Source organism: Myodes glareolus, chromosome 5 (genome assembly GCF_982192425.1).
Source record: "Myodes glareolus chromosome 5, mMyoGla1.1, whole genome shotgun sequence".
NCBI lineage: Eukaryota > Metazoa > Chordata > Mammalia > Rodentia > Cricetidae > Myodes > Myodes glareolus.
In genome coordinates, this window is record NC_142030.1 from 83,594,550 (window position 1) to 83,618,969 (window position 24,420).

Consider the following 24,420-nt stretch of genomic DNA (forward strand, 5'->3'; position numbering starts at 1 on the left):
AATACAAGATGAGAGCACACTTTAACCCCAAAGAACCATAATCTTTGTTCATTAGTGCATAGATGCTTAACTTAAAAAGCTGGAAAGAGATCAAAGAGCCTGGAGGAGATCTGACTAAGTCCTCTGCATTTGTGTTATTGATAGACAGCTTTGCGTTCTTGTAGTCTCCTAACGGTAGGAGCAGGGTGTATCTGACTCCTTCACCTGCTTATCAGACCTTTTCCCCCTACTGTGTGAACTCATCCAACCTTGATGTGATGGTATGTATCTGATCTGATAGTGGTCTCTTATGCCATGTTTGGTTGTTGTTACAGGGAGATCTGCTTTTCCTATAGGGAGACTTGAGGTGTGGATCTGGGGGAAAGGAAAGATGGGGTAGAGACTTGGGGAAGGGGAGGAAGGGGAAACTGTATTCAGGATATAATATATGAGAGAAGAATAAAAATAGAAAAAACAGGAAAGCTGTAAAATGTATTAGAATACTATTACAAAAGTTATCTAAATCAGTGATATTTTAGGCAATAAAAGTTAAGAAGGTAGTTTGGATGATGAGGTGATTGGGATTATATACTGAAATTCTTGTTCCATGAAAAGAAGAATCAACAACAGTTATGTTTTGGTACTATAAATTAATTTCAAATATTTCATATAGATTAAATTCTTGACAGATTATTTAACATTTTATTTTATTTTAAAAATAAAGAATGAAGTACATATATGTATGCATAAATACATACATATATGCACATATATATATATATATATAGAGAGAGAGAGAGAGAGAGAGAGAGAGAGAAAGAGAGAGAGAGACTTCCATGCTTAGATCTGTCTCCTGAATGCTATGTCTAGTCAAACTGCTCCTTGACTTTCTTCAATTCCTAAAAATTCCCTTGTTCTTTTCTTCCAAAGGAGCCTTACATAAGGCGCTACTTACCTTGAATTTTCAGTTTCTCATGCCATTTATTAATTCATATCTTTTGTCCTTAATCTCAAAGTAAATTTGTTTGAAACCTTCCCCACACACTTTCTAGTCTGTTATACAAGACAATACAGTCCAATCTCACATTCTCAAAGCACCTGATGATTTTCCTCTGTACCTACCATGATGATGTTTAAAACTATTATGACAGGTAAAAAATTGTATCAATTATAACAATTTTCTGACTCATTAAATTCTTCTGCACTGGATTACAAAGGAACATTAAAAATGAGTTTTTCCATATTTTATTTTTATTCCAAATTATCTACTATCTCCTTTTTCAATAATATGGCTGATGTTAATATCCATTTGACTTTCAAAAAGAAATTGAGGAGATAACTGTATTTTATTACTGTCAGGGGATGAACCATGTCACTAGTTCACAATATTAGTGTTTATGTCTTTACTTAAACTGCAACTTAACTGATAACTGATGGTTAAGATCCTTATAAACTAAGTGAACAAGTGCATTAGGAGGGGAGATGCAAAAGGAAAGAGAGGCTAGCCTGGGCCACATTGTGAATGTTTATAAAGACCATAGCCTAGTTTACAGAAAACAAAATAAGCAAGCAAGGAAAGAGAGAGGAAAGAAGGAAGGGAGGGAGGGAGGGAGGGAAGGAAAAAGAGAAGGAAAGGGAAATAAGTTGTTTTTATTTTTTCATGTCCCACAAAATGTTCAATCATGATTTGTGAAAAAGTAATAATTTTTTCTGGAATCTGTGCAGAGAAATTTTAAGTTATCAATCATAAAAGTCAGAGAAAGCTTCAAATTTTAAATATATTAGTGAAGGATAATAAATATTGCTGATACAAATCAAGGCAGAAAATTTCAGACTCTAAACTGCTGTGGGAGTTCCTTCAGCTCCTTCAGCCAATCGCCGCTGAGTTACCAGCCCATTGGGGCGTGGTCTCTCCCTTTAAAAAAAGCAGCGGCTGTCCTCCACTCTCCTTTTGTCTTCCGGCTCCGTTTCCGGCCCCTGGACTCCTTTCCTGTTCGCGCGGAGGGGCTGTTGTCTGGGACGGTAATCTGTAAGTTTTTTCCCCTTTGAATAAATAACCATTCTATTAATCATAATTCCAAACTGGTGTGGGATTGTCTGTGACTTACGCCTTCATCTGGCGCCCCACGTTTGGTTGTAGAACCCCCCCTTCCCCCCCACTCAACTGCTTGCTACCAGCTCGGCTAGTCACGAGACCTCCCTCAGCTGCGGCCTGTGCCCTGTGTGTGGAGCCAGCAGTTCAGTTAAACCCCACGCCTCCCAAGCTCCACAGGCTCGGGACAGTCTCTGCCTGCCTGGTTTGCTCTTTTCTGAGTTGTTTTTAAATTTCCCTTGTAAGTGCGGTGCTTTAGTGGCGTGAATCAGAACGACTCGGTCACGTGGAGGCATACGCGGCTTCCGGGTTGCTCTTTTCTACCCCTGGATTCTGGGTTTCTGGTTCCGTGTATGGAATTGATTTAATTAAACTTTCTTTCTTGAGCAACTTATATTTCCTAGTTTTTAACAAATACTAAGGCAGACACTGAAACAGGACCTGTTTAAGTCACCTTTGCAGTGGTTCTAGTCGCAACTTGGCAACAGCGCCGCCAACTAGACAAGAGGTAATATGGCAGTTTTTGTTTCCAACGCCAATTTTACTGTTTTCTTTATTAATACAATGGATTATGTCATGCAAGGTTTATATGACTATGGGAATATATTAATTTACTTGTTGCTAGGTTTCAGTTTTCTTTTCAATATTTTATCATTAAGAAAGATACGATTTTTACGGACTAATATTGAACAACTAGTTGAAAGGATTAAAATTATTGAAAATCAGGGGTTATCTGAACAAGTGGATACTATGATAGACAAAATTGACTCCATGTCCAAGGGTACTAGGAAGTTACCTGAAAGGGTACAGGCTGTTGAATTTGACGTTCAGATGCTACCACAAAGTTTTGATAAGGTAACAGATAGAATGAACCTCCAGAATGGGAACCAAAAAACTGATACCTTAGTGAAATTACTAGAAACACGGGTAGGTCAGGAGATTCAGGATTTAAGGGATACAATGATAAAAAGATTAGAAATGATTGAAGAAACTATTGGAGCTGGTGAACAGAGTAAGAAGGCACAAGGACAGGATACAATGCCACCACCAGCTGTTAGAACTGGCTTACCCAGGGTCCTAACAACATACCCTGTAATTTATTCTGACAAAGGGTTAACTTCCAAAGGCTCAAAGGGAGTTAAAGAAGCTAGATGGACACCAATAGCAATGAATGATTTAAAAGAAATTAAGCAAGCTGTCGTTAACTTTGGCTTGCACTCTGCATTTGTTAAGGAAATGATAAGGACTTGGGCTTCTAATGTCAGAGCTACCCCCCATGATTTCTCTCAGCTAGTGTCTGCAGTTTTAGATGATGGGCCTTCCTTGATGTTTGGAATTTATTTCAGAGAAGAATCCAAACATATGGAACAGCAAGGAAGAGCAAAAGGTGTGGAGGTTTCCCAAGATCAAATTCTTGGTGTAGGAGCATATGCTGATCCACAGGTCCAAGCTCTTTATGATGAAGAAGTGCTGTCCTTATGTCACAAAGCAGCCTTGAATGCTTTGAATAGAATACAAGATCCAGCAAAAAGGGTCGAATCATATACCAGGGTTAGGCAGGGACAGAGAGAACCCTTTACTGACTTTGTGCAAAGATTAATTAAGGCTCTGGACATAGGAGTAACAGACCCAGAAGCTAGACGAATACTTCTTGAATCTCTAGCTTTTGAAAATGCAAATACTGAATGTAAAAAGATAATTGGGCCTTTAAGATCTAGATCAGCACCAATGGAAGAATGGATACAGCATACAATGAATGTTGAGATGTTTAGCTATAACGATGAATCCTGGGTAGGAGAAGCGATTTCCAAAGCTATGAGGAGACATCAAACTACCAGGTGTTTTAATTGTGGTAAATTAGGACATCTGAAAAGGGATTGCAGGCAAAGAAATCCTAGGAATAATATCTCCTCTGGGAATGACAAAAGTAGGAGATCTCAGCCTTCAGGTATATGCAGAAGATGCGGTAAAGGCCGACATTGGTCCAACGAATGCAGGTCAACAACAGACAGACAAGGCAACCCGATACCATCGGGAAACTCCTTGAGGGGCCTCTCGCAGGCCCCCAAGCCAAAAGTGGCCCAGTCATTCCCAGTTACAGTCGAAAATGTGTCTCACCAAGAAAATTAAAAACTCCAATGTCTGCCGTAAAAAGTAATACTGGTCTAAATGATGAATTACATGTGGAGAATGAGTCAAAAAATTCAGGAGGACAGAGTAAACGTATATTTTGGCAAACGTATATTAACGATCAAAGACCAAAGCTAAGAGTCTGTATAAATGGCATTTTTATTGAAGGCTTATTAGACACAGGTGCGGATGTAAGTATAATTACTCCAGAATCCTGGCATCCGAATTGGCCTCTTCATGAGGTAGATGTTCAGTTCCTGGGAATTGGAACCCTATCTCGTGTAAAACAAAGCACAAGATGGGTGGAATGCATAGGGCCTGAAGGGCAAATAGGAAGATTAAGGCCATATATAGCAAATATTGCAATAAATTTATGGGGCCGTGACCTGCTACAGCAATGGAATACCCAGATTAACATTCCTGTAGTTCCAGGAACTCACAATTCTGGGAAGGATATAATGAGGTATTATGGAAAAAGGTCACCAGCCATTCAGGCTGTACAAGAACACACAGCCAATAGCAAACCTTTAGAGGTACCAACAGCCCTACCTTTAAAATGGCTAACTGAGAAGCCAATATGGATCAAGCAGTGGCCTCTAGCTGAAGATAAGTTACAGGCTTTGGAACAGCTGGTACAAGAGCAACTAGATGCTAACCATATTGAAGAATCAACCAGCCCTTGGAATTCTCCTGTGTTTGTTGTAAAAAAGAAATCTGGTAAATGGAGAATGGTGACAGATCTAAGAGCTGTCAACAAGGTAATTCAGCCTATGGGTCCGCTACAATCTGGAATTCCTTTGCCTTCTCTATTACCAAGAGGATGGCCTCTTATAGTTATTGATTTGAAAGATTGTTTTTTCACTATACCTTTGCAAAAAAAGGATAGAGAAAAATTTGCCTTCACAGTGCCTACTTATAATAATTCTCAGCCTACTAGGAGATATCAATGGACTGTCCTCCCACAGGGGATGCTCAATAGTCCCACATTGTGTCAATATTTTGTTAATAAGCCACTGGAAATAATTCGTAAGCAATTTCCCAAGTCCATAATTTATCATTACATGGATGACATTTTATTATCTGATTCAAATAAAGATATTTTGGAAAGTATGTTTGAAGAAGTAAAGAAAGTTTTGCCTAGGTGGGGATTACAAATTGCCCCTGAAAAGATTCAAAGAGGAGATTCTATTAATTACCTAGGCTACAGAATAGGGTTAGAGAAAATTCGAACACAAAAGGCACAAATTAGGAGAGACCGGTTACGGACTCTTAATGACTTCCAAAGATTGTTAGGAGATATTTCCAGTCTACGACCAGCTGTTGGGATAACACCTGATCTAATAGTTCATTTAAACAAAACCTTAGATGGTGATAAGGATTTGAATAGTCCCAGAAAATTGACAGTTGAAGCAGAAAAGGAACTGACAATGATTGAGGAAAAATTACAGGAGGCACATGTGGATAGGGTCAACCCGAATCTTAGTTCCATCCTAGTCATACTGCCTTCCAGAATTTCTCCTACAGGGATTTTAATGCAGAGGGAAGATATTATTTTAGAGTGGATATTTATACCTCATAAACCAAGTAAAAAATTAAAAACTTATGTAGAAAAGGTTTCAGAATTAATTATAAAAGGTAAACTGAGACTTCGTCAACTAGCAGGTATAGACCCAGCAGAAATTATAGTGCCTTTTACTACTGAGGAAATAAGAAAGTTATGGGAAGATAATGAACCATGGCAAAGAGCTTGTGCTAATTTTTTGGGAGAAATTAGCAGCAACTATCCCAAAAGTGATAGACTTAACCTCATAAAGAGAACTTCTTGGATTCTTCCTAGAATTGTACGTGATGCTCCAGTAACTGGAGCTCGGACATTTTATACCGATGCAAATAAATCAGGGAAAGCAGGTTATAAATCGGAAGAATTGAGTAAGGTGGAACAAAGCCCTTATAATTCTGTCCAGAAGGCAGAATTATATGCCATTCTTATGGTGCTAAGGGATTTTAAAGAACCTCTTAATATAGTTACAGATTCACAATATGCAGAAAGAGTTATCTTGCATATTGAAACCGCTGAATTCATACCAGATGACACAGAGTTGACTTCATTGTTTATCGAGGTACAGGACATAATTAGGAATAGGCTTTGTCCAATGTACATAACACACATCCGGTCCCATACCGGTCTGCCTGGGCCTCTAGCACAAGGTAACGCTGAAATTGACCAATTATTGATTGGAAGCGTTCTGCAGGCCTCAGAATTTCATAAAAAACATCATGTCAATAGTAAAGGCTTAAAGAAAGAGTTTTCCATTACATGGCAACAAGCTAAGGACATTATAAAGAGATGTCCTACTTGTTCTTTCTATAATCAAGCACCATTGCCTGCAGGGAGTAACCCAAAGGGTACTCAAAGGAATGAAATCTGGCAGATGGATGTGTTCCACTTTATGGAATTTGGTAAATTAAAATATGTACACCACACCATAGACACGTATTCAGGTTTTCAATGGGCAACTGCCCTGAGCTCAGAAAAGGCTGATTCGGTAATCACACATTTATTGGAAGTTATGGCCATCATGGGTATACCTGCACAAATAAAGACAGACAATGGTCCAGCATATGTATTTAAGAAAATGAAACGCTTCTTTGCTTATTATAATATAAAACACGTTACAGGTATACCAAATAATCCTACAGGTCAGGCAGTTATAGAAAGATCAAATCGTACTATAAAGGATATGCTAAACAAACAGAAAGGGATGAAAGATACCCCCAGAAATAGATTGCATAATGCTTTATTAACCTTGAATTTTCTTAATGCTAATGAGAAAGGAACAACAGCAGCAGAGAGGCATTGGATAATGGAAAAAACTTCTGAACTAAACCAACCTGTTTATTTCAAAGACGTGCTGACCTCTCAATGGAAGCCAGGAGATGTGCTACGTTGGGGAAGGGGTTTTGCTCTTGTTTCCACAGGAGAAGAAAAATTGTGGATACCATCAAAATTAATAAAGGTTCGATTTGAAGAGGAGAAACCTCTTGGAAAGGAGAAATGACAGCATCTACAATGATGATAACCATACAGGTGGTAAGAAAAGCATATAGAATGGGGGCAGGGTTCTGTTCTTATCTCCACAGGAAAACACTGATCTTTGAAAAGTTCAAGGGACCCTGGATATTTGAATACTGACAGATGGAAAATAACGGCCCAATAGGGACTATCAAGAAAACTGAATAGGTTCTGTAAGTACCATATACTAAATCATATTTCTAAATTTATAGAGCTGGTTTTAGAGTTGGACTCTGGCTCAGTCCCTCTCTAATTCCAAGCCTGTTGTTTAAAGAAAAACCCAGAGTTTCTGGAGTTTCTGTCTCATGTCAAGAGCCATGATATGGGACAGAAGGAAATATGAGTTTAGAAAACATCTTTACTTTTCTTCATATCTATCATACCTTCATTAAATATATCTATCATGTCTCTCATTGAATATAGGTATTCATGTATATGTCTATATAATTAATGTTTAAGTTTTCCACAATGAACAATGAGTTTTTCCTACAGTGACATTTGAAGTTTCCAGGAAGAAGATGGGGCCCCATAACAACAACTCCACCTGGTTGATATGACGTCATGATACTGATAGCGCTACTACAAGACCTGTTTTGGGTACCAGCTGCACAAAACGGTTCCAACGTGCTGAAATGGTGCACATCTTGTACAACATTCTGGCCAGACCTCCACAAAATACTCAGAGACTATTTGCAATTTTAAAAGACATTGATCTTGAAATTTAACCATCATTTTACTTTCACAGGATCCCCCAGAAAGAACGTCGCCCCCATGACAGCTGGAAGTAATTCTAGAGAACGACGTCCCCTCTCCCAATAAAGTTTGTCCTTGGGTTTAGGGACATCATTTAGGGGTTGGTTATAATTAGTATACGGTTGAGGGTTGGGGGAGGAATTTTATAAGCACAGGAATCTTAAAAAAAAAAAAAAAAAAAAGGAGGGATAATTGGATTATGGGATAAATAGATTTGTACTTGTGAGTTATTGCTTTTAGACAAACATATTGGTATCGATTCTTATATATTGATACAAAGTTAAATTATGTTGACTATTTTATGCATGCATGCTTCATGCTTCTACTTCTGTTTAAAACATTTTTATGTATTTGTATATATATATTGTATTGATATATGTATATTTACCATATTGCATTGTACACTTCTACCTCTGATTAAGATACTTATATATTGTTTATGTATTGATATATATTTACCATATTGCAATGTATACTTGCACATTGTTTATATTTGGAGGTCTCATTGTCCTCATTTATTGCACACTTGTTTATTATCTCAGTCTTTAAGTTAGATAGATATTGAGAATTATATAGATCAACAGTCATCTAAGTTTGTCATTTATAATTAGACTAATCAGGTTCTTTAGATATATAGAGATTATATTCAGTATAGATAGATAATCTTTAACCTCTTCAAAGAGCTGTAGAAAATGGCCTTTAATCTAATTCAGAGTTCTATGGTAGGGAGACACAATCACTCCTGGCAACACTGATCTATGCCCGAGAGAATGTTGAGCACCAAAGACACTCCACCTGGAGCCTTTCTTCTTGGCAGAACTGGCCTTTGGGTAAAGAAATGCTCATACCTCAACTACTGACAGAGTTACAGAATATCCGTAAATGGATAAAACAAGACTGTCATATCCTGCCAAGACAGGGTAAGATAGTTTTGAAGTTTCTTGCCTTTGAAAATGGTATGTCAGTTACATCAGGCCTTAGCCAAAGTTGGTTGCTTCAACGCTGCAAATGTGACTTTGGGTGTTTGTCCAGGTAGCCAGTTGTCTCTGCGATTTGGTACATGTTCTGGAAGTTGTTTGATTGCACTTCCTAATTACTCAGATAACATTATTTCCCTTCTCAGATCTTCGATGGGATTGAAGATTATATAAATGTAGTTACTTTCCTTTCATGACTTGGCCAAGTTATTTGTTATACAAGACTTAAGCTAGTTAGAATAGGATATTTGTATTTATTGTATATAATTTCGTAGGTTTGTACTTATTGTATATAATTGCGTAGTAGGCTTAGAACTCTCTTACTTAAACAAAAGGGGGAGATGCTGTGGGAGTTCCTTCAGCTCCTTCAGCCAATCGCCGCTGAGTTACCAGCCCATTGGGGCGTGGTCTCTCCCTTTAAAAAAAGCAGCGGCTGTCCTCCACTCTCCTTTTGTCTTCCGGCTCCGTTTCCGGCCCCTGGACTCCTTTCCTGTTCGCGCGGAGGGGCTGTTGTCTGGGACGGTAATCTGTAAGTTTTTTCCCCTTTGAATAAATAACCATTCTATTAATCATAATTCCAAACTGGTGTGGGATTGTCTGTGACTTACGCCTTCACTAAACAAATAAAAGAATTAAATAAACTCCTTAAAAATACCTTTTTGCTTCATTTTCTAAAGAAACTTAGACCAACTTGGCATATAAATGACACAGGTAAAACATAAAGATGCTAATAAAAATGGTGAAGTAATACATCAATTTTTAAAAAGATTCTTATAAACAAGAATATGAATGGAAATAGCTGCACATGGATGGACAGCATTTACTACTAATATCAGAAAAAGAAAACCATAATCTGGCAAACGGCACCAATAAATATGTATGTTATCATTCTCCTTTTTGCTTTGTGTCATCAGGGGAGAGCAAAATTATATTTAGCATTCATTTGTATTCAGTACTTTTTATATTCTCTATAAAAATTGATTTTTTAGCATGTATTTATTGATTCTTGGTGGAGGTGAAAGATGGGAGTGTCAGAGAATTGCTAGAATCAATTCGCTCCTTCTGCCATGTGTGTCCTACAGACTACACTCAAGCCGTCAGACTTAATATCGACAACTTCTTCCTACTAACCCATCATGCTAATCCTCAAAGGTATGTTTTGCAGAAGCTGAGATATGTTACTACTAGAAAAGAAGGGGAGTGATTCTAGTACTATAGTTAATTTAATCAAAAGCGTTTCCAAAGTCAGTCATCTAAACATGCTTTTGCACCTATCCTTAAGCCTAAGTTGAAGGTACGGGTTCAATGGAAGGTGTAATGCTTTCCAAATATTTCATACGTTGTATAGGAAATGAGATTGCTGTGTTCTAACTGCCCCAGACCAACTAATTTTAAATTCCAGTTTGAATATGTCATAAAGAAAACTGTATATTCTATAAAAAAAATAGTGATGGTTGAATTCTTGCTAACACTTTAAAATCAATAATATCAATGTATTTTTCTTTGTGTTTCATGTATTATGCTGAACATAAATTTATGGCCAGCAAGGTGGATCAGTGGGTTAAGTATTTGATACTCATTCTTGATGATTGGCTAACCAAAAAGGCAAGCTCTAGGTTCAGTTAGAGATGTAAATAAAAGTGAAGTGTGGTTGAGGAAAACACCTGGTGGATGATAATCTGCCTCAACACTCATGGGCACACAAGTGCACAGGTACTTGCACATCCACTCACACACATACATTCACCACACATGCCATCATGTACACAAGCATACATAAGCAAACATATGCAAAATAAGAGTGATAGTTATGGTTCTGTATTGATAACTACATCAGATTAGGTTTTTCTTTGCTTTCTTTTTGCTGGTTTTTCATGCATAGTTGATGGTGGTAAGAAACTAAGGATTTTTCTAGAATGTGTGTTTAGACAGAAAGATGGATGGATAGATAGGTAGGTAGGTAGGTAGATAGATAGATAGATAGATAGATAGATAGATAGATAGATAGATAGAGATATATAGATTGGTTTTACAAGACAGGGTTTTTCTTTGAAGCATTGGCTGTCCTGGAATTTGCTCTATAGTACAGGCTAACCTCGAACTTATAGATGCACTTGCCTTTGCCTCCAGATTGCTGGCACTAAAGGCATGAATCACTACATCCTGGCAGGAATATAGTTTAAATAATAAAAGTTAAATCATTTTTGTGATATATATATATATATTTGTATATATATTTAATTGCACTATATAACTGAAATAGTAAAAATGTCATTTTATGCACTTAATGGAACTTAGAATGTTCTTAGCTTGTATAAAATAATGTGAATTATATTTTATAATCAATAACTACCGTCTAAAATTATGTCATTTCCTGGTGGGGATAAATTGGTGACTTATACAAATGTTTCATATGGCATTGTAAAGTCCATTCCTAATTCTACTACATATAGTAATATATTTTGTAGTCTAATACCTAAAAAATTTCAACTACTGCAATATCTATTCAAATTATTTGTCTACTTTATCGATATCTTTTAAATTATTTATTGATTCACTTATACTCTTTGTTCAAATCCTTCTTTAGTTCTAATCACCAGGAATTTGCTTACATACATTTTAAATATCACATATAAATTAGAAAGGATATTCATAAATTACTCTAGGTGAAATAACTGCCCTAACATTTGAAAACAAGAGTGGTTACTTAAATAAGTGGCCTACTTCTTATGACTACAGTTGAGATCTGTCCATTAGCAGTAATCAGAACTGTGACAATTTGTTGACATAGAGTTCACTGTGTTCTAAACTTTAAAATTTAATAATTCAAAACAAAAGAAGATAAAGGCCAGTATTAACTTGCTGGAAGTCTTTAAAACTTGAGAGTTTCCAGTGTTTAACTGCACGAGGATACCTTGAATTGTTACTGTTTTACAATAACAGAAACATTAAATATAAAACACAGGCTCTCAACACTTCTATGGGTCTAATTATTACAGAGCACCTTCTGTGAGAAGCCAACAGGATGTAGTCTCTATGTATGAGTTCCACTCATAAAACAAAAATGAAATCACAAAATATTCTAAAGATGAATTGAAGACCTGAGTCCCTTTATAGTATGATGACTGCACATGCTTTATTTCCAAGTTAACGTGGAATATACTATCCCCAAAGGATACAAAATTTTCTTGACATTTTAAGACATAAAATTTCTAGGACACAGTCAATAACAGAAACAATCCTGTCAGTATTATTCTTGAGAAAATTCACCTGCTATTCAATAATTACTTCCATAACAAGAAAGAATGTTTCATATTTCTCTGTATGTTTTTCTCAGACCTAACATAATAAGACCAGTGGTAAACAAGCACTCAAATAATAGCTGAAGGAAGAGATGAGCAAAAATCATTTATAAAACTTATTTGGATTATATTTTGTGTTATTCTCAGGATTTCAAAGAAATAAATGTGTATTACATGCACAACAGGCATTCTTGAGACAAAAGTTATGTTGCCATCCAGCAAGTCTCAAATTTAGTTCAAAGTCTCATAGAACTAATGGCATGAACCATTCTGAACACTGCTAGATTAATTCATATTCTATACAGAAAAGGATGTAAATAAGAGTTGATTATATAAAAAGACAATGAAATAATGTATTCACACACTATAAATATTACATGTGTAATACTTCTACATGCATATTAAAAGTATTAGCTGTATACTATATGTGTACTGGTCAGAATAAGCTCAAGGTTATCTACAGAGAGTTATTCATAGAAGGAAGTCTAAAAGCTATGAACAGGGTCCTCGGTGCATCTGTTGGTGGAGAGAGTCTGCAAACTACTTCATGGAAGTGTTTCTTCCTCAACTCCTTGGGAGCTGAATCAACATCTATAGCTGAGAAGATTAAACTTTTTACTAATACTTAATTGCAAAGAGTAACTTGTGATCTTTTCAAACAGTAATGACATAGCTTACTTATTGCACATGAGATTAATTTCCCAAAATAAAAAAGAGGAAGAAAAGAAAGAAGTACAACTGTGAATTGTAACTAAGACAAACAACATTTAGAAAGAAACCACACCAAAGTAGGAGCCATGAATTTATAATTTGTAATTCAAATGGAAGAAACTCAAGTTTCCTGATAGTATGTAGAGTTTTGAGGAACTGGAGTCACAAGAAACTTAAATTGACTTATCTTGAACTATCTTTATATCTTTATTTTTATTTCATTTATTATTTATTTATTTATTTGTTTGTTTTTCTTGGAACCTGTCCTGTAATTTAGCTCTTGTAGACGAGGCTGGCCTTGTACTCACAAAGATCTACTTGTCTCTGCCTCCCAAGGGCTGGGATTAAAGGCATGGGCCATCACTGTCCAGCTGAATTATCTTTATTCTTATAAGAGATAGTATCCATGACATTCCTTCAGTCTTCCAGAATCCTAGTACCCTTGTTGCTAAAATAAATGGCTAATGTTTAAGGCAAGTATGAGCACTAATTCAATGTAAAACATTAGTAATGTGTCATTTGAACTTCTTCCTTATCACTATGCTATAAGGGAGACATTTTAAAATTACATATTCACACTATAAACATAAGATTACTAATATCATGGTCTCCAAATTACTTTTATGCAAGACCATTCACCTAAGTGGGTATAAGCAAAACACTGAAATCGGTTTTCTCTGATTCTTACAATCTGGCCTTCAAAGGTTAATAACAAATATAAACCCAATTTAATATTAATATTTTTACAAGGCCTCAAAATCAGTTAAATCTTCTAAACTCTTTGAACATCTAAAACAGTTCATCAGTAGTCAATACTTCATGTCAATGATAAATGTAAGCAGATTTTTAAAGTAAAGTTAAGCAGAAAAAAAACCTTTTTCAGATACAGAAATTTTAAATGACTATGTCCAAGGTTTTTAAAGTGACACACTGGGATATATATAGGAGGTGCAGCTAGGCCAGACTCTATATCAGTAAACACTAAGTAAGGGCAACCACATGACCAGTTAGCATTGGGATAGAGTTGAAACAAAGAAATAGCACTATGCCACTGTAGACAGTGTGTGCTCAAAGAATTCAAACTATCTCATATTTCCTACACAGATTTCTGTTCTAGAAGTAATGAGCCTTAAGTCCTGAAAGAAATGTAAATCCCATCACCAGAATCCCTATGCTGAATTTTCTAAGTCGTTTCTGTAGGACAAGATAGTTTATCTAAATGTCAGTTAGCACTGTAAATTCATCTATACATCCATTTAATTATCCAATTAACTCCAATTAATTCCAATTAGCACCTTCTTTTAGATATACAGCAAATAACCCATGAACTTTGTCTTTAAATTTCTAAGCAAGATGCAAGGTTTTTCTGTCTAAAAAGAAGAGATTCACTGGAAACAGTATCCTCCACAAAGCATCCATACATACGTCATTAGCTTACTAATATGAGACCAAGAAAGATGCCTGAAAAGTCTAAGATAGAATTCCTAAAGTATTGGAATGTGTGTTGGTACTGCGAATTGAGAAGGTGATGAAAAAGCAGAGTGCATATTGCCCAGTGGTAGATGCAGAAGATAATTCAGATTGGACCAATAATAGATCATTTATCTAATTCAGATAAAACAGTAATGCAAAACTGAACTTCAGGGAATCATTTAAGCTTCATTGAGAGCTTAGCTATACATATCTTACTAAAAACAAGAAAATGTGGCATGTGGTATATGAAATTACAATTGTAGAAAACAATTCAATTAAACATAAGTGTGTGTTAAGGAAAAAATTTAAAAAGACCTAGACAGAGCGCCTTGTAAGTTAAATTGCACAAAGATTTAATGTCATTGATAAAACACATGAGCAATGCTTTTCTAGTAATAAATATTTCCGCTTTGAAATTTATGTTATTATTTTGAGATATGCATTATTTAGGTGAAAATATGTTAATCATGCTACAGAAACCACTGCCTGGTGTATTTTCTATTCCGAGCGTTCTTGCTTCACTAACTACCTGTTACATATTTAAGACAATTGCCCACCTGAACTCCAAATATTTTAACAGCAGAAAATCCCCAGTGACAAGCCAGCATCTAGCCGAGACAACATGGACAAGGAGTAAGAAAGTGGGTGCAGAAGATTGTAGATTTCTACTGTGGTTTTTCAGTCTCTTGGATGCATTTATGAGGTGGATTAGCTACACCAAGGGAAAATAACAAGAAACATTTGACACTGAAACTGCATGCCATTTCAATGTGATTGTACCTCTGCGTGCAGCCTCATACACAACCAAAGAAGCACGGAAAGACTAAATGCAACAAATGCATCGCAAGAATGAGAAAGTGGGAAGGAAGAGTTCCTTGTCCACAGCCACTGCTCTACAGAGTCAAAATGGAGCGGTGCAGAGTCCCCTCAGTGTTCCTCTCCCTTTCTCTCCCTCCATCGTCCATACATCTCTCCAGTCTTGTCCCCTTCCAAGCAGTATTCTTGAAACACGGCACCAAGCCACTCACCTGTCATCATTTTGCCAGCCTTGGTCCCCTAGCAGCAAATCCCGAAATCTGTACCTGGGAGGCAGAGGGGGCACTTCGCTCTCCAAATCAACCATTCTTCCTTAAGGGGTGGGCAACATACAACAAGGGATGGAGGAGGGCAGCGAGGATCAGAGAGTGCTGAAGAGGGGTACCGTGCTGAGGAAGGTGGCAGAAGAGCCTGGGGGGACCCGGAGGAGGAGGGGTCGCTTGGCCGGAAGCTGTGGCTGAAAAGGGGGCTGGCTCCTCTTCCCCAAGGGTGTGATGGGGATGATGCAAACCGAGCACAGGAGCAAAAGTCTGGCTGCGATTCGAACCGGCGCTGCCAAGGAACCGCCCCCAGGTTCGGTGCCGCCTCTGGTCCCTGGGACCGTGGGGCGGGGGTAGGGGGTAGGGAGGCGGGAATGCAAAAGTTTCTTCGCAGACAAAAAAAGAAATAAAAGGAAGAATCGCGAGGTGCCTAGAAAGAGGGCAGGTGGTGGGCGTGAGCGCCGCGCGAAGGCCAGGCACTTTCCTGAAAGGCAGGGACCAGAACCTCCCACCAGGGCATCCCGGGCGAGAGAACTGGCTCTGGGTGCAGCCTGTGGGGGGGAAGGCGGGAGCAAAGGCTTTGGGCTCGGCTCTCCCTGCTCAGGTCTTTCCAAGCAGTTGCTGGAGACCCAGCCAATGAGCCTCCCCCTCATTAGCATAACACAGTGACGGCATGAGGGTGCCTTGGGGACGACCAATGGGGGCGAGCTCATTAGCCTATTCCAGAGCTCCAGACCCTTCCTGGGAAGAGGGTGAGGGGTCCCAGGACTGATCTCAAGTGTCACCAGCATCCCTGTTGTGGTCGCCTTCAGCTTCTGTGGACTTACTGGAAATGGATTGTTCCTGAACAGGGAATCCCCGCTCTCAGCACGAGGAAAGCCCTTTCTCTCCCCGCCACCCCCCCTCCCTTTTTCTTACATTCTAAGAAAAAGGAGGTATTTCCCTGGTCTGAGGAAAATTGCTGGGCCATCCTTAGGAAGCAGCTATGAGGAATCTTTCAGCGAAAACTAAAAGAGAATCCCGGAAGCAGGCAGGGCAAGACTCCTACTGAGTGGTGGTGCCACTTGGGAGCTTGTGGTCTCCTGGGTGCCAGTGTGGAGCGGACTTTTCACAAGGTCACAGGAGGAAAAGAGCTCAGCACTCCCATTGGGCTATTTTTCAGCTCCCTGGACTTTTCTGAACCCTACTATCCTACTATGTTTGGTTCCACTTGGACACATTCGTTTTTCCTTCAGGGACAGATCCCTGAGGCTCATATACGCAGAAACAGCACACTGCACCTCAGGAAAGCAAGGGCAGGCATTGCTCTGGTCCTTACAACAAGATCATCATGAAAACGGGGCCACAATGGAGCCAAACAACAACTTAATAAACGCATGTTTTCTAGGGTCAAGAAACACATTAAAATGAACCAGGCTTCTGCAGCCTTAAAGTGAGGGTTTAAATAAGAAACAGCGAAATGAATATCAGGTAAACTTTTTTTTTTTCTTGTTGTATTTGTTTTTTGTTTAGGGGGGAAGTTAAATATGCTTATCAAAGGTATAGTAATTAATTCATTTTGAATAATTCTTCGTGGATATCATTTAGCAGAGAAGTCATAAAAAAGCTAAAGTGCAGAAAGAAATCAACAAAATTGTCGTGAGAGCAAATGAATAGCAGCAAACAGTTGAAGACGCACGGCCATGCTTTCCATGTGCCTTCTACTTCCTGCACTTTCCTCTATTCCTAGCTTTAGAGTCCCCAACTCTCCCAAGTGAGGTGAATGTGCTGTCTTCTTCCTTTGAACCCTCCAAACTTCATTTTCCTGGTGGTGTTAATCATAATCTTTAGTAATCCTCTATGTATTTTAAAGATCTTTTCTCCTCTTTTTTCTGTTCAGTGCCATGAAAATAGTCAAACCCTGCCCCCATAAATGTATTGATATGCAAACTAAAGAAACAAATGAAATAACTATGCCCTGCTAGATACAGATTAAATGATATTTTAAGATAGAGCCAAGCTTCGTATTTTCTTTTTTGTGGCAATCTTAGTTGAGAACGGAGAGATCAGATAACTGTACAGCATGGAAAAAATGACTCTGTTAAAAACAGTCAGTAAAGATCTGATTGGCTCCTAATGTCACACACAGCTAGCCTTTAAGGACACCAATCATTATTTCCTACCGTACTCAGCCAAAAGAGTTATACACAACAATGATAAGGGAACACTGGCTTTCTCTGCACCACAAAGAGTTGATAAAAGTAGTAAAAAGTCCCCAATTTTCCAACTTAAAGAAATAACAATTCATTAATCATGGGTATCAATTAACTTCTGATATTTATAATTGAGAGATCTTTTTGCTCTACTTTTTTTCACTTTTAGTTGCAGACTTTTCCTTTTGTCATTAATTTTGGCTTCTAATTCTCACACCTGATTTACACTTTTATTCTTTTCTTTCTTCTCATGTCAAGGCATTCCCTGCTGCTACAACATGTTTTCCTGGACCAGACTATACCGCAGTTTCTCTTCACTGTGTGATTCTGGGATTTTTATCTCATCTGGTCTTTTTCTGTGTGTATATGGAAAAGATTTTAATCTACTATGGCATGAGATTCAATTTGGGGAAATAAATTTAAACTTGGTGCTTCACATTAAATTCCTAAACTATGTGATTCTAGCTAGTGTTGTCACATTTCCTATACATTTCCTAGGGTGGATGAATAGCAGAAGAGATTATCTACCTATCTGTCTGTCTGTCTGTCTGTCTGTCTATCTATCTATCTACATCTGACTCTCTTTGTGTCTCTGGACACACACATACACATATCTTACATTCAAGTCTCAAGTATTTAAGGGATCTACGGAGTTATTTGATATTAAGTTTATTTTTTGTTTTGTTTGGTTTTGATGGGTTTCCCAGATGATATCCTTCAGTTTACACAAGAATCAACATTGGCTAATTCATATCATTTTCCTACAAATGTCATTTCTTCCTTACATTAATCTAACCCATTTCCACTTAATTTCTGTACATTGGGTCTTGCAGTGTCCTTCAGGAGTACCACACACACACACCACAAGAAAAGAGACTGATCACATAAAAGCAGTAGAGAAGATTGGTCACACACAATTTTTACACAATAGAGGAAACTGGTCACAAGCATACCTCACCAAAAATTTTCTAAACATGGACAAAACTATGCCCATATTCACAAATACTGTTTATAAATGTTCTTTTACATTTAAAGGGGGATATGATATAGAGATTAATAATTTGCTTTGGTATATATCTTTATTGATACAAATTTAAGGTCAATTTTGTTATACTGTATAACAAAATTATACATATATATATTCTTATCTTAATTAAGGTATTGTGATTGTGTAGCTCATTTAAAAATGTAATGTATAATTAAGAAATATAGGTTAATAGAGAATCATCTTTAATAGTAAAGATTGTAGTAATGTTAGTTAGATTTTCTAAAAATATAGAGATATATTTCAGTTAGCTATTCTTCAAATCTTTCAGAGACCTTCAGAATATGGCATTTAAAATGTTTTAAGAACTTAGGACTTTGCATGACAATAAGACATATCTGCTCCTGTTGGCACCAAGCTACTTCAAGAGGAAGATGGGCATCAAAGATGCTTCTTATGGAGTTGGTTAACCATTTGGGCAAGAAACTGCTCTTGCCTAAACTGACGTGCAGAACCTACAGAGAAATGACTGCTGAACTTGCCTACAGGTGAGATGATTCTTCAGGGCTCCTGCTTCATGATAAAGTCTGCAAGACATTCTACAGGATAAAGAAAAAAATGACTAAACTATCTTTGAAATTTCTTGCTTCATGGAAAAGTCTGCCGATTACTATGGGCCTGTAGGTTAAAGATGGATGCCCCAATGGTACAAAAGAACTTTGGGTGACTGTCCAGGCAGCAAGATGTCTCCATCAGTTCTAGAATTTTGGAAGTTGCTTACAATGCACTTCCAAGTCACATAAGTAATATAGTTTATACTTTTCTTTAGTTATAATAAAAGATAAAGTAGAAATAAATGTTATAACTGTAGTTCTTGCATGATATCTGTTTTGTTACATGCAGTTTGCTATGTTAAAGTTAAAGCCTTCCTTTTTGTTTAAACAGAAAAGGGAAAATGGTTTAGGAAGTCCTTTTGGCTATGTGTTGCTTTCATTGGTTAATGAATAAAGAAATTGTCCTGGCCAACTGATAGGGCAGAACTTAGATAGGTGGAGAAGACAGAACTGAATTCTGGGAGGAAGAAAGCAGAATCAGAGAGACATCATGGATCCACCAGAGGCAGGCACTGGGAATGTTACCTGGTAAGCCACTGCCATGTGGCGATACAAAGATTACTAGAAATGGGTTAAATAAAGGTGTGAGAGCCAATAAGAGTCTTATTGTGATTTAATTAATACAATTTCTGTGTGGTTATTTCGGGGCTAATCTAGCAGGGTGGCTGGGATCTGGGCAGCAGGATGAACAAGTGGGCCCTTCCTTCTAACAAAAGAATTATACTAATAAAGAGTATCAAATCAATGTTAATAATTCTTAGCTTTTGAAATTTTAATTGTATTTTCTAGAAAACACACTTTTCGATTTCTTTCTATTTGACTAACAAATGTTATTTTCAAAAAATTTTCCTTCCCAATATGTTGATTATACAAATGCTTATCACAAGAAAATATTAATTCCTATAAGAAAAGAATAGCTTTATTAACAGTTAACAAGTTATTCATATCTTGTTCAAAATTAACATAATTGCAGTCAGAAAATAAGATGGATAATTTTATCTAAAGCTTAAAAAAGTATTTGTGTGTGTACATATGTATGTGTGAGTGTGTGTGTGTGTGTGTTTGTGTATACATAGATACATAATTTATGGTCAAAATCTACAACCTGTTATTGATCATGTCTGTTTAGTCCTAATAGGACTAGTGAAAAATAAAATTTAAGATAAAAACAAAAACATTGCATATGATAGACTGTGTACTTTATGTACCTTAATATGCAGACAAAGAGATGCCACTCATGTAGATAATAGCATTAAGCAGTCTAACCTAACTGTATGAGTGTGTTTGATTGTAAGCAGTTACTTTGACTTCAATGTATCACAATCCAATGGGTAAGGGATTGGAAGTAGTGGAAGTGGAGAACTGTCTATGCAGAAGTGGTGGTAGCATGTGAGAGATCTCAGCAGTGGGTACCATGAACTGCTGACCACACAAAGACACCTGATTCTGAATTTGGAAAACTAAGAGGGAAGATCTTCTGAGGAAGGAGTTGATATTAATACTGTTGAATGAAAATGAGTGGTTTTGTATAGACAGTGGGGATGACATGTCCTAGAGTATAAGTAACAGCTAGAAGGAGGCACTGGTGAAGGACTGGAGCGATGGCTGAGCAGATAAGAATACTTAAAGCATAAACACAAGTATCTCCGTTTGACTCGAACACCATGATAAAAGTTGGGCAAAGCAATATCTAGACCCACAAACTCCAGCAGGGAAGCTCCTTGCTATACCAGAAGCCATACCAGTCAACAGAATACCAGGTAAGCTTCCCACCCACTGACTGCCCCCACTCCCTCAATGTCTAACTCTCTTAACCTCAACTACCTCTCCAACCCTCATCAACATATCCAGACACACAACTCCAGGAGAAGGCCCTGCTCCACCATAGGCCACCCCAGCAAGCAGAACTCCAAGGAGGCCGCTCATCTGAGAACCATCCCTACTCTCTAAATGCCCACCCACCTTAACCACACCCACCCATCACCTCCTTATCTAGTCCTCCCATACCAGCAAAGGCCCCCTGCTCAACCAGATGACATACCAGCCACTAGAACTCAAGACAGACCACCCAGCCCAGACTGTACCCACTCAATGACTATCCAACCTACCTACATGTGGCTCCATCACTCCCCATTACCACATGCAGGCCAACTTCTGTGAAGGAACCCCAGTTAAAACAGAGGCTATACGACCTGCCAGAACTTTATCCCCTAACTCAAGTGGAAACTCCCTGCTTGATCAGAGGACATCTTGGCCATCAGAAGTCCAGTTCACAAGTCAGGTGGATACCCCACTACTCAATCACAAGCTTCTACAGCCTGAAAACCAAAAAGGAAAGAGAAGTGAAGGATCAAAGACATTACAATCACACCAAACCCAGAAACCTACACACCAGTGTAAGAACACAATCAACAACTGCCAAAGCAATATGTTACCAACAGAGCCCAGTTATCTTACTACATCAAGCCCTGAATCCTCCAACACAGATGAAACATAAGAAAACAACCTTTAAAACCAACTTTATGAAAATAATAGAGGTCATTAAAGATTAAACAAATAAACCTCTTTTTGAAAATCAAAAAAAAGGAATAGTTAAAAGAAATGATTAAAACTGTTCAAGACCTGAAAATGGAAATAGAAACAATAAAGAAAACACAAACTGAAGAAATTCTGGGATGGGAACTACAGATGCAAGCATCATCAATGGAGAACAACAGATAGAAGAGAGAATATGAGGTTTTGAAGATACAATAGAAGAAACAAATATATCAGCCAAAAAAATAAAAAACCCCACTAAATCTAAACTATTCCTGACACAAAATGTCCAGAAAATCTGGGACATTATGAAAAGACCAAGCCTAAAGACAATAAGAGTAGAAGAAGAAGAGTCTCAGACTAAATGTTCAGAAAATATTCTTAGCAGATTTATAGAAGAAAATATTCCTAACCTAAAAAAGTGCATACTTATAAAGATACAAGAAACTTAGAGAACACCAAATAGATTGGACCAGAAAAGAAAGCCCATTTACCATACAGTAATCAAAAATCTAAATATACAGTACAAATAAAGAATATTAAAATCTAAAAAAAAAGAACAAGTAACATACAAAGGTAGAAACAGAACTATTAAAAATGCACCTGACTTCTCAATGGAGACTCTACAGTCAGAATGGCCTGTTCTGGACTCCAAGGGACCATAGATGCCAGCTGAAATTACTATTGAAAGTAAAACTTTCAATCACCATAAATGGAGATATTGCATGATAAATTCAAGCTTAAATAATATGTGAACAGCAATCCAGCATTAAAGAAGGCACTAGAAGAAAAACTCCAACTCAAGGATGTGAACTACTCTTGTAAAAACACATGAAACAAATAATTTCACAGCATCAAAAACAAAAGAAGGAATGCATGCACACACTACCAACAACAACAAAAAACAAAAAGAGAAGAAAATAACAGTTATTTGTCATTAATATTCAATATCAATAGACTCAATTCCCTAGTTTAAAAAAAAAAGACACAGAATAACAGAATGAATAAAACAACAGGATTCATCCTTTTGATGCCCATAAGAAACATACTCCAACATTACCTCAGAGTAAAGTCATGGAAAAAATTTTCCAAGCAAATAAATCAGGGAAGGCAGGTTACAAATCAAAAGAATTAAGTAAGGTAGAACAAAGCCCTTATAATTCTGTCCAGAAGACAGATTATATGCTATACTTATGGTACTCAGGGATTTTAAAGAACCTCTCAATGTAGTTACTGACTGACAATTTGCAGAAATGGTAGTATAAATCTGCTGAATTTATACCAGATGTTATGGAATTGACTTTATTATTCATCCAGGAGTAAAACATAATCAGGAACAGGCTTTGTCCTATATACATAACATACATCCAATCCTATATGGGTCTGCCAGTTCCTCTAGCACAAGATAATGCAGAAATTGATCAATTATTGATTGGAAGTGTGTTGCAGGCCTCTGAATTTCATAAAAAAAATCATGACAATAGCAAAGGCTTAAAGAGTTTTCTATTACATGGCAACAAGCTAAGGAGATTATAAAGAGTTGTGCTACTTGCTCTTTCTATAAGCAAACACCATTGCCTGCAGGGACTAACCCTAATGGTACTCAAAGAAAATGAAATTTGGCAGATGGATGTTTTCCACCTTGCAGAATTTGGTAAATTAAAGTATGTACACCACACCATAGACATGTTTTCAATGGGCAATCGCCTTGACCTCAGAAAAGGTTGATTCAGTAATCACATGTTTATTATAAGTTATGACTATCATCAGCATTTCTTCACATATAAAGACAGACAAAGGTCCAGCATATGTATCTAAAGAAATAATTGTTTTGTCTATTACAATATAAAGCACATTACTGGTATACCAAATAATCCTACAGGTCAGTCAGTTAAAGAAAGTTCAAAAGGTACTATAAAGAATATGCTGAACAAACAGAAAGGGATGGAAATACCCCCAGAAAAAGATTCCATATGCTTTATTAACCTTGAATTTTCTTAATGCTAATGAGAAAGGAACAACAGCAGCAGAAAGGCATTGGATAATGGGAAAAAGTTCTGAATTGAGCCAACCAGTGTATTTCAAGGATGTTGACCTCACAATGGAAATCAGGAGATGTGCTATGTTTGGGAACGGGTTTTGCTCCTGTTTCCACAGGAGAAGAAAAACTATGGATACCATCAAAATTAATAAAGATTCACTTTTCAAAGAACAAACCTCTTGAAAAAGAGAAATGACAGCTCATCCACAATGGTAACAACCATACAGGTGGTAAGGAAAGGATGAAGTGTTGGGGCAGGGTTCTGAACTTATCTTTACAGGAAAATACACATCATCAAATATTCAAGAGACCCTGGATGTTTGAATGCTAACAAAAGGGAAAATAAGTATCCACTGAGGATCATCTAGAAACCAGAATATGGATTATGAGGCCAGGTACTGGATACATATACATTTACACACCACACACACACACACACACACACACACACACACACACACACACTCAGTGTGTTTTGAGATTGGAC

The 24,420-nt window shown here is 37.3% G+C and overlaps 1 protein-coding gene across 1 annotated transcript in view; it reads right to left on the reverse strand.

Moving 5' to 3' along the window:
• Window positions 1-16,179, reverse strand: part of Kcnt2 (potassium sodium-activated channel subfamily T member 2) — a 411,713-nt gene extending 395,534 nt beyond the window's left edge. The window contains exon 1 of the mRNA XM_048430982.3: window positions 15,519-16,179. Within this exon, the coding sequence (XP_048286939.1) occupies window positions 15,519-15,613 (95 nt within the window). The 5' untranslated portion in view covers window positions 15,614-16,179. The remainder of the gene's footprint in view (window positions 1-15,518) is intronic.
• Window positions 16,180-24,420: the final 8,241 nt, after the last annotated feature.